At 52.0% G+C, this 12,122-nt stretch overlaps 1 protein-coding gene across 11 annotated transcripts in view; it reads right to left on the bottom strand.

Moving 5' to 3' along the window:
- The window catches only part of ATP11C (ATPase phospholipid transporting 11C), a 58,604-nt gene extending 46,482 nt beyond the window's left edge, over positions 1-12,122 (bottom strand). For 7 of the 11 annotated variants that reach the window (XM_038184087.2, XM_027464861.3, XM_072043188.1 and 4 more), the window contains exon 1: positions 11,897-12,122. In XM_038184087.2, the coding sequence (XP_038040015.1) occupies positions 11,897-11,923 (27 nt within the window). In that variant the 5' untranslated portion in view covers positions 11,924-12,122. Of the gene's footprint in view, positions 1-860; positions 1,306-1,592; positions 1,985-11,896 lie in introns of those variants that run through there. The other 4 variants (XM_072043191.1, XM_027464867.3, XM_072043190.1 and 1 more) reach the window with 4 other exon arrangements.

The following is a 12,122-nucleotide window of genomic DNA, read 5'->3' on the forward strand; positions in this document are numbered from 1 at the left end:
CACAACCACTGCCCTTTGGAAGTTTTCAGGACCTCAGCTCTTCCCCTGCCCTGCTGGCAGCTGGGGTTACGAAACCCTCGTTCACATTGCTGCAGCATTTTACTTTTTTTTTTTGGCAGACCAAAATAAAAGTTCGACCAGCATGCTGCTGGCATCTCAAATTCAGCATCACAGGAACACTCCAGAGCAGAGAACAGAAAAAGGCTTTTGAACAAGAGCCTAAACGCTTTTGCAGCAGTCACAAAGAAAATATAGCGAGGTCTTCTCTCCTTCGGACCTCTTTCCTCTCCGTTCCCCAGCTCAAGCTGTGCACACATGTCTGCTTGCGAAGCAGCTATTTTAGAAAGGCAGCGAGCTCGTCAGAGCACAGGCAGTGATTTGCCCTGACAAAAATTAGTGTAAGAGCAAAGTGGAAAAAAGAAAGCTCCAAGTTTGCAACTGTCAGTGCTTGCATCAGCCTGAAGAGCTATAATTTGCTGGTTTTCTAGTTGTTTTCTGTTCCTTCAAAAGCCTCAGCTCTTCGGTTATAGAAGCAAACAAACAACAAAATCTGAATGCCACGTTATGCTTCTCTGCTTGGTGACACTTCTTTAACCCTGTGCCCCTGTTCCAGCTCTGCCAGCGGTTCAGAGGTGGGCTGCAGGTGAGCAGCCCCTGTGCACGCGGGGGGTTCGGGCATAGCCCCCCAGTGAGAGCAGCCAGGGGCACAGCTGGCTCTCTCTGACTGCTCCATATTAAGTTCTTCCCCCTCCACACAAGCTCAAGCTGTTGTGTTCTAACCTGCCCCTGCTGTTCCGCAGGGAAACATTTCCACAGAAGTAACAGGGAGGGAAAAAAGGGGGAAGAAATGGAGAGATCACCTGGCTCAGCCCTCGCTCCCAGGCAGAATCAGTTCCAGGTGCCCCAGACCCCATCCGCAGTATTTTCTCCTCCGGGTCACTACAGCAACCAGATTTCTCCTCCAGGCTGCACACGCAGCTACACTAGGCAGCAGAGCAGTGCAATTAGCCCAGCGAGAGAGAAACCCTCAACACGTGGCCTATAATTGTTTATCCTCAGGAAATCCTTTTGGCTCTTGTTCCTGTCAGGCTGGGTAATGCAGCCGCAGAGTCAATCCAGCCCAGCACACGTTATCCCATCTGCAGCAGCAGGATCTGACAGAGCCCCCAGGCTGAGCACAACCAGCTGTACGGCAGCTGGGGGGGGAAGAAATCAGCTCATGCATGGGAACTGAAACCTCCCGGAGCAGGGGACTGAGCCAGCTGCTTGTAGGGATGCTGGTGCATGGCCGTGGGTGCCAGGCTCAGCGCACGAGGGCTTGCGGTGCAGATCAGCCACGGCTGCGGAAGCCAGCGGGGTGCAGGCTGTACTGCTGTGTGTAGGAAAGCGGGGCAGGATCCTGGCTGGGACACGGCCCCGGTGACTCACGGCACATGCAGCCCAGCCATTCCCACCCTGCCTGACCCAAAAGCCTCTTTCCATAGCCAGGGAAAGGAACAAGGGCGCCGTTATCCTCCCCGTTATCAAGACAAGTTCCTTCACACGCGAGGTTTCCTCTCCCTGCGCATCCGAGCTTCCCACCCGGCACTTACCGGAATGGTATCTGTCAAGTGAAAAGTCCCACTTCCATCCATTCAACTTCATTGGAAGAAGCCACCCTGCAGAAAGCGCTCAGAACGAGGTACTCCACAAAATTAATTTGCCCGACGCAGGGACGGCAGCCCTCTGGCCATCACAGCCAACCTCACCGCGCTCCCTCCCTGAGCAAACATTCACCAGAAAAGGTGAGCTGGAAGTAAGGGAGAGGGGGGAAAAAAAAAAAAGTAACCCCCTTCCACAACTCAGAGAGCAAAAACCCAGCATGCAAACAGCGCTCTCCGTGCTGGTAAATCAACGCTGCATCTGAGGCTGGGCTGTGCAGCCCCGGCCAAGCATCCTGGCTGCCCCAGCCCCGCAGGACGTTACATCACCGCCAGCCCCAGCGGCTGTGCTTTGTTCCAGCCCCGGGGAGGAATTACATGGAAATCATCATAAAAGATGGCAGGGCTGCTCACGAAGTGGATTTTTTTTTTCCCCTTCATTTAATTTCCCGGCAGTGAGATTTTCCCCTCCCTCTTGCCACCAAGCCAATTGAAACGCAGGCAGCAGAGCACAGCTTCACCGTAGTCTAGCAGCACTTAATTTTTATTACTGCTGAAAATAGCTTGGATCGTAACAGCAAAGCAATGCTTTATATCATCTAGTCCTGCTTGTTGCACACCTTACTCAGCTTTTACATATCCTGTATTGTTCAAGAAAAAAAAAAAGTGCCTGTTTTGCAGATCTGTGCATTTGCCACAATATTTCAAAAATATGTATCTATCAAATGAGTGTTGCCACTGTTTTCTACTCTGTGATAAGCTTATAAAATGTTATAAGTGGTACACAGCATACTTTAAGATAAGGCCAGGTAAGAAAACTGCTTGCCTATCCCTTGAAGATAAACAGCAAGAAATTACCAGCCCCTCCAGACATAGCCCTACGAGAGCAAGACTGGGGCTGGATCAAGGACTCTTCCACTCACAAATCCTGCAACCTTCGACTGAAATCACCGAGAAAAAGCCTACAACAAAGCATTGCTTGTTCAAGGCTACAGAAAAGGCATAACAGGAATCTTGATCAACAAAAGTAACAAGCCTGGTTCACCCCCAAAATGCCCCACCAGGTGCTTAGCCTTGATTTCAGCTGCAGGAGAAAAACAAAAAGCCCTTTCCAAACAGCCATATCAAAGATAAGTGCATTAACCTTTCATTAAGGAGAACGGAACAAATGTCTCTGAACTACAAATGCTATCAATTACAGCTTAATGTCAGGAGTGGGCATGGTTTTTAGACTAAACTGGCTTCAGTTGAAATTCTACCTCAAACAGAATGACTGAAGTTCTGAAAAAATGCCTGCGGTCAGCAAGATGCAACAGGTCCCCCCAAAAGACAGCTGAACTTACTGCAAATCACAACTTTAAGATATTGCATAATAAGCTAAAAAAGCCATTTACAGAGTACTGGTTCTGAAGAGCAGCCGTGCTCTCTCAGCAGAAAGCACCGAGATGCGAGCATGGCCAAAAAGGAGGCAGCTCCTGTTTTGTAGGGTTACTGCTCCACCAGCCTGCCCCCTTTACTGCCTCATGGCATGACGTGATGAGCAACAGCACTGGTGAAAGCGGGCGAAAAAAGCCAACACCAACAAAAACCAAACACCAACCAACAGACAAAAAAGAAGCGAAGTCACATCCCTCAGCAGCCAGGCTGAGCCGTGCAGGCCCCTCCCATGCAGCCAGCGATCAACCTGAAGAGCTCACCACAAATCACTTTCAGCTAAACCCCTCAGGGAGGCACATCCCCTGCCAGCACACAAACTGAGGCTTTACTAACGGTTTCATTTTTGACTGAGGAAGGAGAGGAGGAAAAACCCGCCCCTGACTGGTACCTTTGTACCAGCCCCATCCTTTGCCCGAGCTGCACAGGATGCAACCTGCGTGGTGCCCTGCGCCAGCCACCAGCATTCACCAGCCTGGATTTCAGCTAAACCAAAGAAGAACCCATAAGCAAATACGTTTATTTATTTATATTTAATGCATCTATATTCATATATACTTAATGCATGTATATTTAATGCAGAAAGATTTTTTAAATGCACATCTCTATTGACATCTGGGAGTGCAATCCTGGGGAGTTTCACTCGGAGCCGCTGCAGACGGTCAGCAAATGGGCCCTGCATGGCCCAGCCATGGGGCAGGAAGATGCAGCCCTGCAGAACAGAACCGGGGCATTTTGCTGTCCCCCCCCCACTACACACCAGTCACAGGGAGCCTGGCCTGGGGCAGCTCTCACGCGCACAACCTGATCCTGACACACCACCACAGCGACTCACGTTCATCCCACAGAGCACACTGATTTGCAGGGCTCTGCTTTGTGCTATTTCAATTTTTGAAAGGTTAAACTACTTTAAAAGGACTCACTTCAGTATTACTTGCACTTATGAAATCACTGGCCAGCTCCCCATTTTTCTGTGTTTTTCAAGGATCAGCTTGCACTGTGGACTCCCCACAGCAGGACAGGACCTCCTCCCTGCCCAGCAGCAGGACACTCGGGCACTTCACACTTGCTCACTTCAGCAGCAGCTCTATGCCCTAAAGAAAGCACAGGACAGATGCTGCTGAGGGGCTCTCATCCCCACAACAGTGGCACGAGGTGTTTTCTGCTCAAGAAAGTGCCCGGTTAAGGCAAGTTTCAATTACAGTCTATGACTGCTGCAGCATGACAAGATACAATAAAGCAAGAGAGTACAGAACATTTTGAAAGCCAACATATTGCTATTGCAGCAACTTCACATCCAGGACAGTCCGTGAAAGGAGATTTTAAATGCGTATTGATGTTTTTCCTTCTCACTTGTGACAAAGCCACTTTAAATGAAACTTCTAGATAACTTTCTGGTCACAACCTGGTGGTGCTGGGATCCCTGAAGAAGTCCAAAATCCACAGGACCATCTGCCACCACCCTAACCACATGCCCAACGGAGGAAAATACAGAAACAATGCTGCATTGTCTTTTATTCCCCTCTTGCTTTACAAAATCTGTTCCCAAGCGCTCATAGCCCACGGTCCACTGGAAGCACAGTGGTTAGAGAGCAGCAGGGCTGCACTGCATTAGCAGGGCCATCCTGTTGAGAGGGTGCAGAGCCATGGGAGAGCAAAGCTACGGTAGAGTACAGAGCATCATTGTGAACAGAGTTAAATCCAGTTGGTGGCTGGTCAAAACCAGTGCTCCCCAGGGCTCATTACTGGGGCCAGTTTCATCATTGTTCTTGATGAGGGGATCAAGTGCACCCTCAGAAAGTTCGCAGATGATACCAAATTGGGTGGGAGCACTGATGTGGGCAGGAAGGGCCTGCAGAGAGATCTGGATGGGCTGTGTCCAGTTGTATGGCATTCACCAAGGCTAGGTGCGTGTGCTGCACTTGGGTCACAACAACCCCATGTGCTGGGATAGGTTCGGGGAAGAGCAGCTAGGTGTGCAGAGGAGAGCAACAGAGCTGGTGAAGGGCCTGGAAAACAGGCATTATGAGGAGAGACTGAGGAACAGGGGCAGTTCACTCTGGAGAAAAGGAGTCTGAGGGGAGACCTCGTGGCTCTCTGTAACTGCCAGAAAGGAGGCTACAGCAAGCAGGGTGTCAGTCTCTTTTCTCAGGTGACAAGAGATAGGATGCAAGGCAATCACTCGAGTTGTAACAGGGGAGGGGTAGATTACATCTCAGGAAGAATTTCTTCATGGAAAAATGTGGTTATAGGTAAGGACAGGCTGCCCAGGGAGGCAGTGGAGTTGCCATCCCTGGAGGTATTTAAGACACGTAGATGTAGGGACATGGTTTATTGGTGGACTTGGTAGTGTTAGGTTAATAGACGGACTTGATGATCTTGAGGGTCTTTTTCAACCTCAATGATTTTGATGTTATTGTTGCCATAAGTGACTTAGCATCACCCCTCCCAGTCCCCATCCACAGGACACGTTCTGATGGGCACAGTGTCCCAGAGGCAAGGAGCAGTCTGAGCACGGCATGCTCCACCACCAAATCACTGCCACAGCACTCACAATTAACAGAAGCACAATGGTGTGAAACTCCACAGCAGCACCTGCTCGTCCCCTGCAGGAACAAGAAGAGCCACAGCTGCACACCCCAAAGCTGGTGGTGGTCACAGCCCTACAATCTCCTAGTAATTCAAATGGTGGAGACCAAGCAAGGCACTGCCTATTCACCAGAGATGAGAGGAGCAGAGGTTGCAGATGACAAGCGCAGTTCTCCCAGCTGGCCTGTGCTGGTATTTAATCATTTGTAGAGATCAAAGCTCAAACCTCCTGATGCAAGTCCACTGGCTGAGGAGAAAACCAAGCAGCTAAAGTCCACAACTTGTGTGCTTTCAGTGGGCTGCAGCACCGGGGAAACTGCTGGGCAAAAACCAGCCCACCCTTCCCACTGCTAGGCCTCAGCAAGCACAGAAATATTTCCGAGATGAAGTACCAGGAGAAGCAGCATTCAGTCTAAACTCACACATAAGGTAATGTCTAAGCCTCAGGACAGATTGTGCCAGCAGAGCACGAGGGCTGCAGCCCGCTCCTGCCCTGACCCGTTGGCAGGGGCTGTGGTGGACACTTTCGAGCAGAGGGCTGCCAAAGGAACAGGCGAGCAAAGGGACGGGTGCTGGGAAAGCTCTGCAGCTCTCACCAGCCTCACCACATCCCAAACACAATTAAATACCAGGAACTCCCTTGAAAAATCCCCCAAGATAACGTTTTCTGGGAAAAACAAATGGCTTAGCAGCACACTTAAATGACCCCACTTCCAAGTTCCTTGGGAGACAGAAAATCCACCCTTCCTAGGTGGCGTGACTCAAGGGCTACCTCCTGCCTGCAGAAGTCCTCCGACCACATGCAGCATCCTGGGGAACTAACAGCCAGCAGCGGGGGCTTCTGCACGTGGGATCCTGGGGGAAGGATGCTCCCAGGCAGCCAGCTCACACGGCTGGAAGCGCGGTCACTGGCTGCACACCCCTTGTTTCAGGGCATTCTCAGGCAGCTTTGCTTAAGCTAACATTTCAGCATTAAGCCAGCCTCCCCTGCAGCGAGGATATAAGCCGTTACAGACAGAAAGCAGGAGCTTTAATCAGAAAGGAAGTGCATAAACCAAGGGCAACAGGATGAAATTAAAGACAAGTCTGAAAACCCTGCTATTAATAGACGGCCTGTCTGCTTTTACGATTTCCATTGTTAAAAGCAAATTGCCGTGCTTACGGATGCAATTCAGTGCGAAGCAAAGCTCCAAACCTTGTCTGTACAACCCAGCAAATCACTGTTATTCTTTGCAAAATACCAACTGGAGACAGAAAGGGTTTTAAGCGAAGAATAAAATACAGCCCCTGCACACATCTAGTTCTCGGAAGAAAAGTTGCTGCGCGCAATGGGCTTCGATTGGTAGCATCACTTTACCACCAGTGCTTGACCTGTGCTGCCTAGCCCGTCCTCACAGCAGTTTCTTACCTCTCTGGACTTTAACTACACACTTGAACACTTCCATGCAGCTGCTTGTCTGAGGCTGGTTTTCTTTGTTTTGTTTGAATTTATTTATTTTTAGCCAAATGGTTGAGTTATTTCTGGGACAATAAGGCTCCAGTTAGGAGCTTTGCAATTTTAAAGAGAAACTGTTACAGGAATTTGAGAAACTCGTTTTCCAGGGTATGGACGTTGATAGGGGACTTCAGGCCTGGAAAGAACCATCTGCAGCTGGCAGGCACTGACCCAAAGCAGTGATGCTGTTGCAAGCAGGAGGCTGCTCCCAGCTCTCACACTTTTAGGGAGCACGGGGCCTCTTGGGACTGCTCCCCATGAGCAGGCTGCGCCCCAGCAGCAGGTGGGAGCCTCTCTCCCTAGTGTCCATAAGCACATTTCCAACAGCCTTCCAGGGAGCAAAGTCCCACCTTGCATCAGATAACAGTGGATATGGCAGCACAACATAGCAAAAGCAGGAGCTGGGAAAAATGAGGCTCACTGCTTGACCGAACAGGTCTGTACCATGGGAGAGCAACACATTCCCCCCCCCATCCAAAAAAAAAAAACAACACAAAGGGAAAAGCAGGAGCCCCAGCACCACGAGGCATGCCAGCCCACGTGGCTGTCCCACTGTACTTGTTCCTTATTTCTAGCTTCCCAATTTGAGACTCCAGTGTCCTCTCTGCGGTAACACGCAGCCTGCGCTGTGGCTGCTGCCGGCAGAACTCACCCTGAGCCATGAAACTGCCTTATCACGTTAAGGACACTACAAAATAAACTCCAGCAACAAAGCTTTTATTCAGGAGAAGTTAGTCGCTTCATTAGAATCCATGCTCTCTTGAAGCATGGGATTTAGTCAAGCAGAACTGCCACTCGGTGTCACAGGGACACCCCGCAGCGCTGCATGCCCAGACCCAGCCTTCGCTGCTTGCAGGTTTTTGTCACTTTAATGAGAGCAAAATGCTCGACTTGGCAGTCATACACAAGGTATTTGACACGCAGCCTCGCTCTTGAGGTGCTAGCACAGCAGAATGGGAAAAAAAAAAGTGATTCTCAAGACTTCTTCCTCCTACCTCTGCTCCTCTTTATTAGAATAGGAACTGCAGTCACACGCTGTAGTGTTTGGTTCGCACTATTTCACAAAAAAAGCAAGTGTGAAAGAAAACCGCAGATGTGCTCCATGTCCCGGAATAGACTATTACACATTTGCTGCAAAAACTCAAGATAAGCATGTAATGCAGCACCCTCCGCCCCACGTGCTCCGGCACAGTTTGCACTCCCACACCCCCCAGAGCTGGGCACGGCTGAGGGCAGCAGCACCCTGCTGCTGCGAAACCTGCCCCTCCGTGTGCACAGGGGGGTTATTTTCCTTCTAAGAAGGGACTTTGGGCTTTTTCCTCATTTTCTGCTGTTTCAGTGCATCTCCGTGGGGCACTGCTCTCCTGCAAAGCATCAGGTGAGACCGGCCCCAGGAGCAGCACCCACCTGCCCCTGCTCCTTCCTACTGCTGCAGGAACCCCACAGCTCCCCAGGCAGGATCTAATCAGCCCATCAACCTCCGGCACACGCCTCTCAGAGTCAACACATGCCTTCTCCCAGGCCTTTCTTCTGTCTTTGTTCCTCCCCAAAGGTGAGAGGGGCTGGGCAGCAACAGCTTCGGTGACACAATGGGACAAAACGCTCCGATACCAGGGTTTTGTGCCCTGGGGAAGGTGGAGGAGCCTCAGGGCTCTGGGTGTGTGGGGCAGGGCAGCAGAAATGCACCCAGGCTGCCCCCACCCAAACCTTGCAACACCAGACTTCCCCTGCACACTCCCCTGCTGTAGGTTTAATGCCAGCAGCGGGCAAAACTCAGCCTGGGGGACGCAGAGCAGGTGGCGGAGCACAGCCAGGGCTGCACGGAGGGGAGCGGGCTGGCAGCCACAGGTGATGAGCCCAGCTCCTGCACACCCATCCTCTGCATCCCCGCTCTGCAGCAGCCTGCACGCGATTTTGTAATTAAATAAAATGAGCCCCAGATGGAAAACCTCCACATTAAAGCAGCGCTACGCACGCAAATTAGAAGTAACAGCCTGCTACAAGGGCTGCACAAAGCAAACCCGGTTACCTTCCCTCTCCAATAACAAGCAGCAGCCTGGCCTCAGGCACTGCACCAGGGACACGCGAGGGACAGGCTGCTTTTCCAGGGACAGGCTGCCTTTCCTGAGCCGGGGGCTGCTAGAGGCCATGTGGCAGAGGCAGGACCGAGACCCAGGGAGGAGGCAGGTGAGACATTATCATCACCAACCTGCAGGAAGACAAAGACATGATAAAATTGGTTTGACTGCACAAGGGAGTCCTTCTTAAATAAAAGCAAACGTTCTAAGAGCCAACAACAACAGGCTCATGAGTAATTTCTCTGTCTGGGTTTCTTCATTTGTTCTTACAAAGTTCAAACCCGTGCTAACCCCGCCACATTAGCAGTCCAGATTCCTCACCTGCCAGCCACAGCCTCATAGCTGTGGCCTGGAGGTATGGCTGTCTGCAACTTCAGAAGAATCCAGGGAAGGTAATTAAGAGAAAAGCACGTTATCTTTGATCCGCCACACAGGGACCTGCATCTCCAACCTCCAGGCACACTGGGAGGAAGCTGCTGCTGTTCATGGACCTGCTGCGCTCACCTCACTGTGCGTGGAGACCTCCCCTGGTTGCCATCACAGGGGGCACCCCGTCTGCTTCTGCAGCCTTCCCACTAAAGGGATGCACGCAGAGCTAGACTATAAGTGAGACCCCAATGCCAAAATCTGTTCGCAGAAGATAATTGAAGTTGTATTTCAAGTTGACAGTATCTCCTTAAAGTGGATTAACCGTGGCAATCCAATCCTGCCTCCCCACAGCGATCCTGTCCGATTCTCATCTTGACAGCAGCGATCTCACTGGTGTAAACTGAAGCTCAGAAACCAATTTGTTCCTGCAGGAAGCACACATCTGTATCCTGAAGTAGTAGCACAGCCCCTAACACACATTTCCCCTCTCGCTCTTTCAGCATCCCGTTTCATACCCTATGCAGGATAAGGAAGTTTATAGAAGGGAAAAACAGAACCACAGAATGGCCATGTTGGCAGGGTAAGAAACATTCATCACCCATAAGCTGTGAAATACACCTGAAAACAGTATGTTTAATATCCATTAGCATTTATGAGCCTCTGGCAGAGGCCACACCGGGGAGAAGCGACACCATTTGTCAGAAGATCCTTATGGACACCTCAGTGCCAGATCACCTTCAGCCCTCAGTAACTGCAGTGAGTTTCCCGCAGTGCCACAGCCCAAGCATCTCTATGCCCTGTGCTGCCCATGCGCTCGGCCACAGGGCTGAGAGCACCCCTGTGGCTCCAAGATGCCTCTGGGTAGATGCACATGGAGCCCTCTCCTCCCAGGGAGCAGGAGGGGCCCTGACTCTGACCCAGACGGGCTGGGGACAGGGCAGAGCAGAGCAACTATCTGCTTGAGTCCTGGCCGTGTTGGTGGGGACGTGCACTTGCCTGATAACAAGCACAGCATGCTGCCACTCTCATTGTACTTGCAAAGCTGGGAAAAGCTTTCAACAGCCTGCTGCCCCTGAGCTTTAGCAAAGGCCTCCTATTCCTTCATGCACGAGGATGATACCACCAGGCACCCAGGGATCCCACAGCCACCTCTGCAGCTCCCCAGCACCTGCTTACACCAGGCAGCCACCCAAAGGAGCTTTTAGCTGAACTCGGTAGCACCAGAAGCTGCTTCAGACCTCAAGTGCCTGCTGATGTGTGTTAGAGAAAGCCTCTGACTCGGTACAGGTAGGAAACACACAGCAGCAGGCAGAGCTAAACCCCAAGTCAGGAACGTGGGGCACAGAGATCAAGTGTGATGAATTTGTCCCTAGGGCTGTAAAACAGGAGCTGCATTTTCTGCAGGGCTAACCCACAATCTTAAACTGAAACGCAACCTCAAAGTGCAAAAGACAGAAACCAACCATCTGTGCTCCCAGCACTGCTGTCGTGCAACCTCCCGACTTCAAAGGGAAGCCAGCCCCTTGTGCTAAAAGCACCAACAGCTCTCCCCAGACCATCCCCCAGCACAAAAACTCATCTTCCAGGGGTTCTGCCCTTGCAGGCACATTGCCCTGGCAAACACCCGGGTGCCAGGAGGTGCAGGGTGCCTTGCAAGCAGCTCCTGGCCCCCACGGGTGTGTGTGTGTGTGTGTGTGTGTGTGTCCGAGCAGGAGCAACCCCTATAGCCACGCACTGCGCAACCAGCAACAGCACGAAACACAGAGGAGCTGCCGAAATGATGTCAAAACGCCGGGTTCGCCACACTCGCTGCGGAAGAGGGGAAAAAAAAATAAAAAAAAATGAGTAATTACGGAGCCCGCTCCAAGCAGTGAGGTCACGGTGCGATTTCCGAGCAGCTCATGCAGCCCCAGGGGGGGGTGCTCGGCGTGTTAGCCGGGGACACGAGGCGCTCGGCACCCAGCCGGAAAGCATGGGCTGCCGCCGTGCACAGGGAAGTCCCTTTCGGGGAGGGGAGAGAAAAAAATTAAAAAATTAAAAAATTAAAAAATTAAAATACTTTTTTTTTTTTTCCAGAGGGGGGAAAGAGTTTTTTTTTTTTTAATTATTATTTATTTATTTTTTGAAAAGAGGTAAAAACCCTGGGCTCTCGCAGCAAAGCCTAGCACAAGCAGCACGGGGGGAGGCAGCACGATGCCGAGAGCCCCGACAATCCAACGCAAGGAAATAAAATCCCCCCCCCACCACCACCACCACCACCACCACCTCCAGCCCCCCGGCCCCGCACTCACCAGGCGGCTCAGGCTGCGGCGGAGCATCGCGGCAGCGCCCGGCTCGGCCCGGCCCGGCTCAGGCTGCCCGCGGGCCCCGCCGCCGGCCGCGCACCATGCCCGCCGCGGGGCCCCGCCGGCCGGCCCGCTGCGGGCGCTGGGCTCGGTACGGCGCTGCCCGGCCCGGCCCAGCCCAGCCCGGCTCGGCTCCGCCGCCGGGCGCTTTCCCCTCGCCCCCGCGCCGCTC

Source organism: Anas platyrhynchos, chromosome 10 (genome assembly GCF_047663525.1).
Source record: "Anas platyrhynchos isolate ZD024472 breed Pekin duck chromosome 10, IASCAAS_PekinDuck_T2T, whole genome shotgun sequence".
Classification (NCBI taxonomy): domain Eukaryota; kingdom Metazoa; phylum Chordata; class Aves; order Anseriformes; family Anatidae; genus Anas; species Anas platyrhynchos.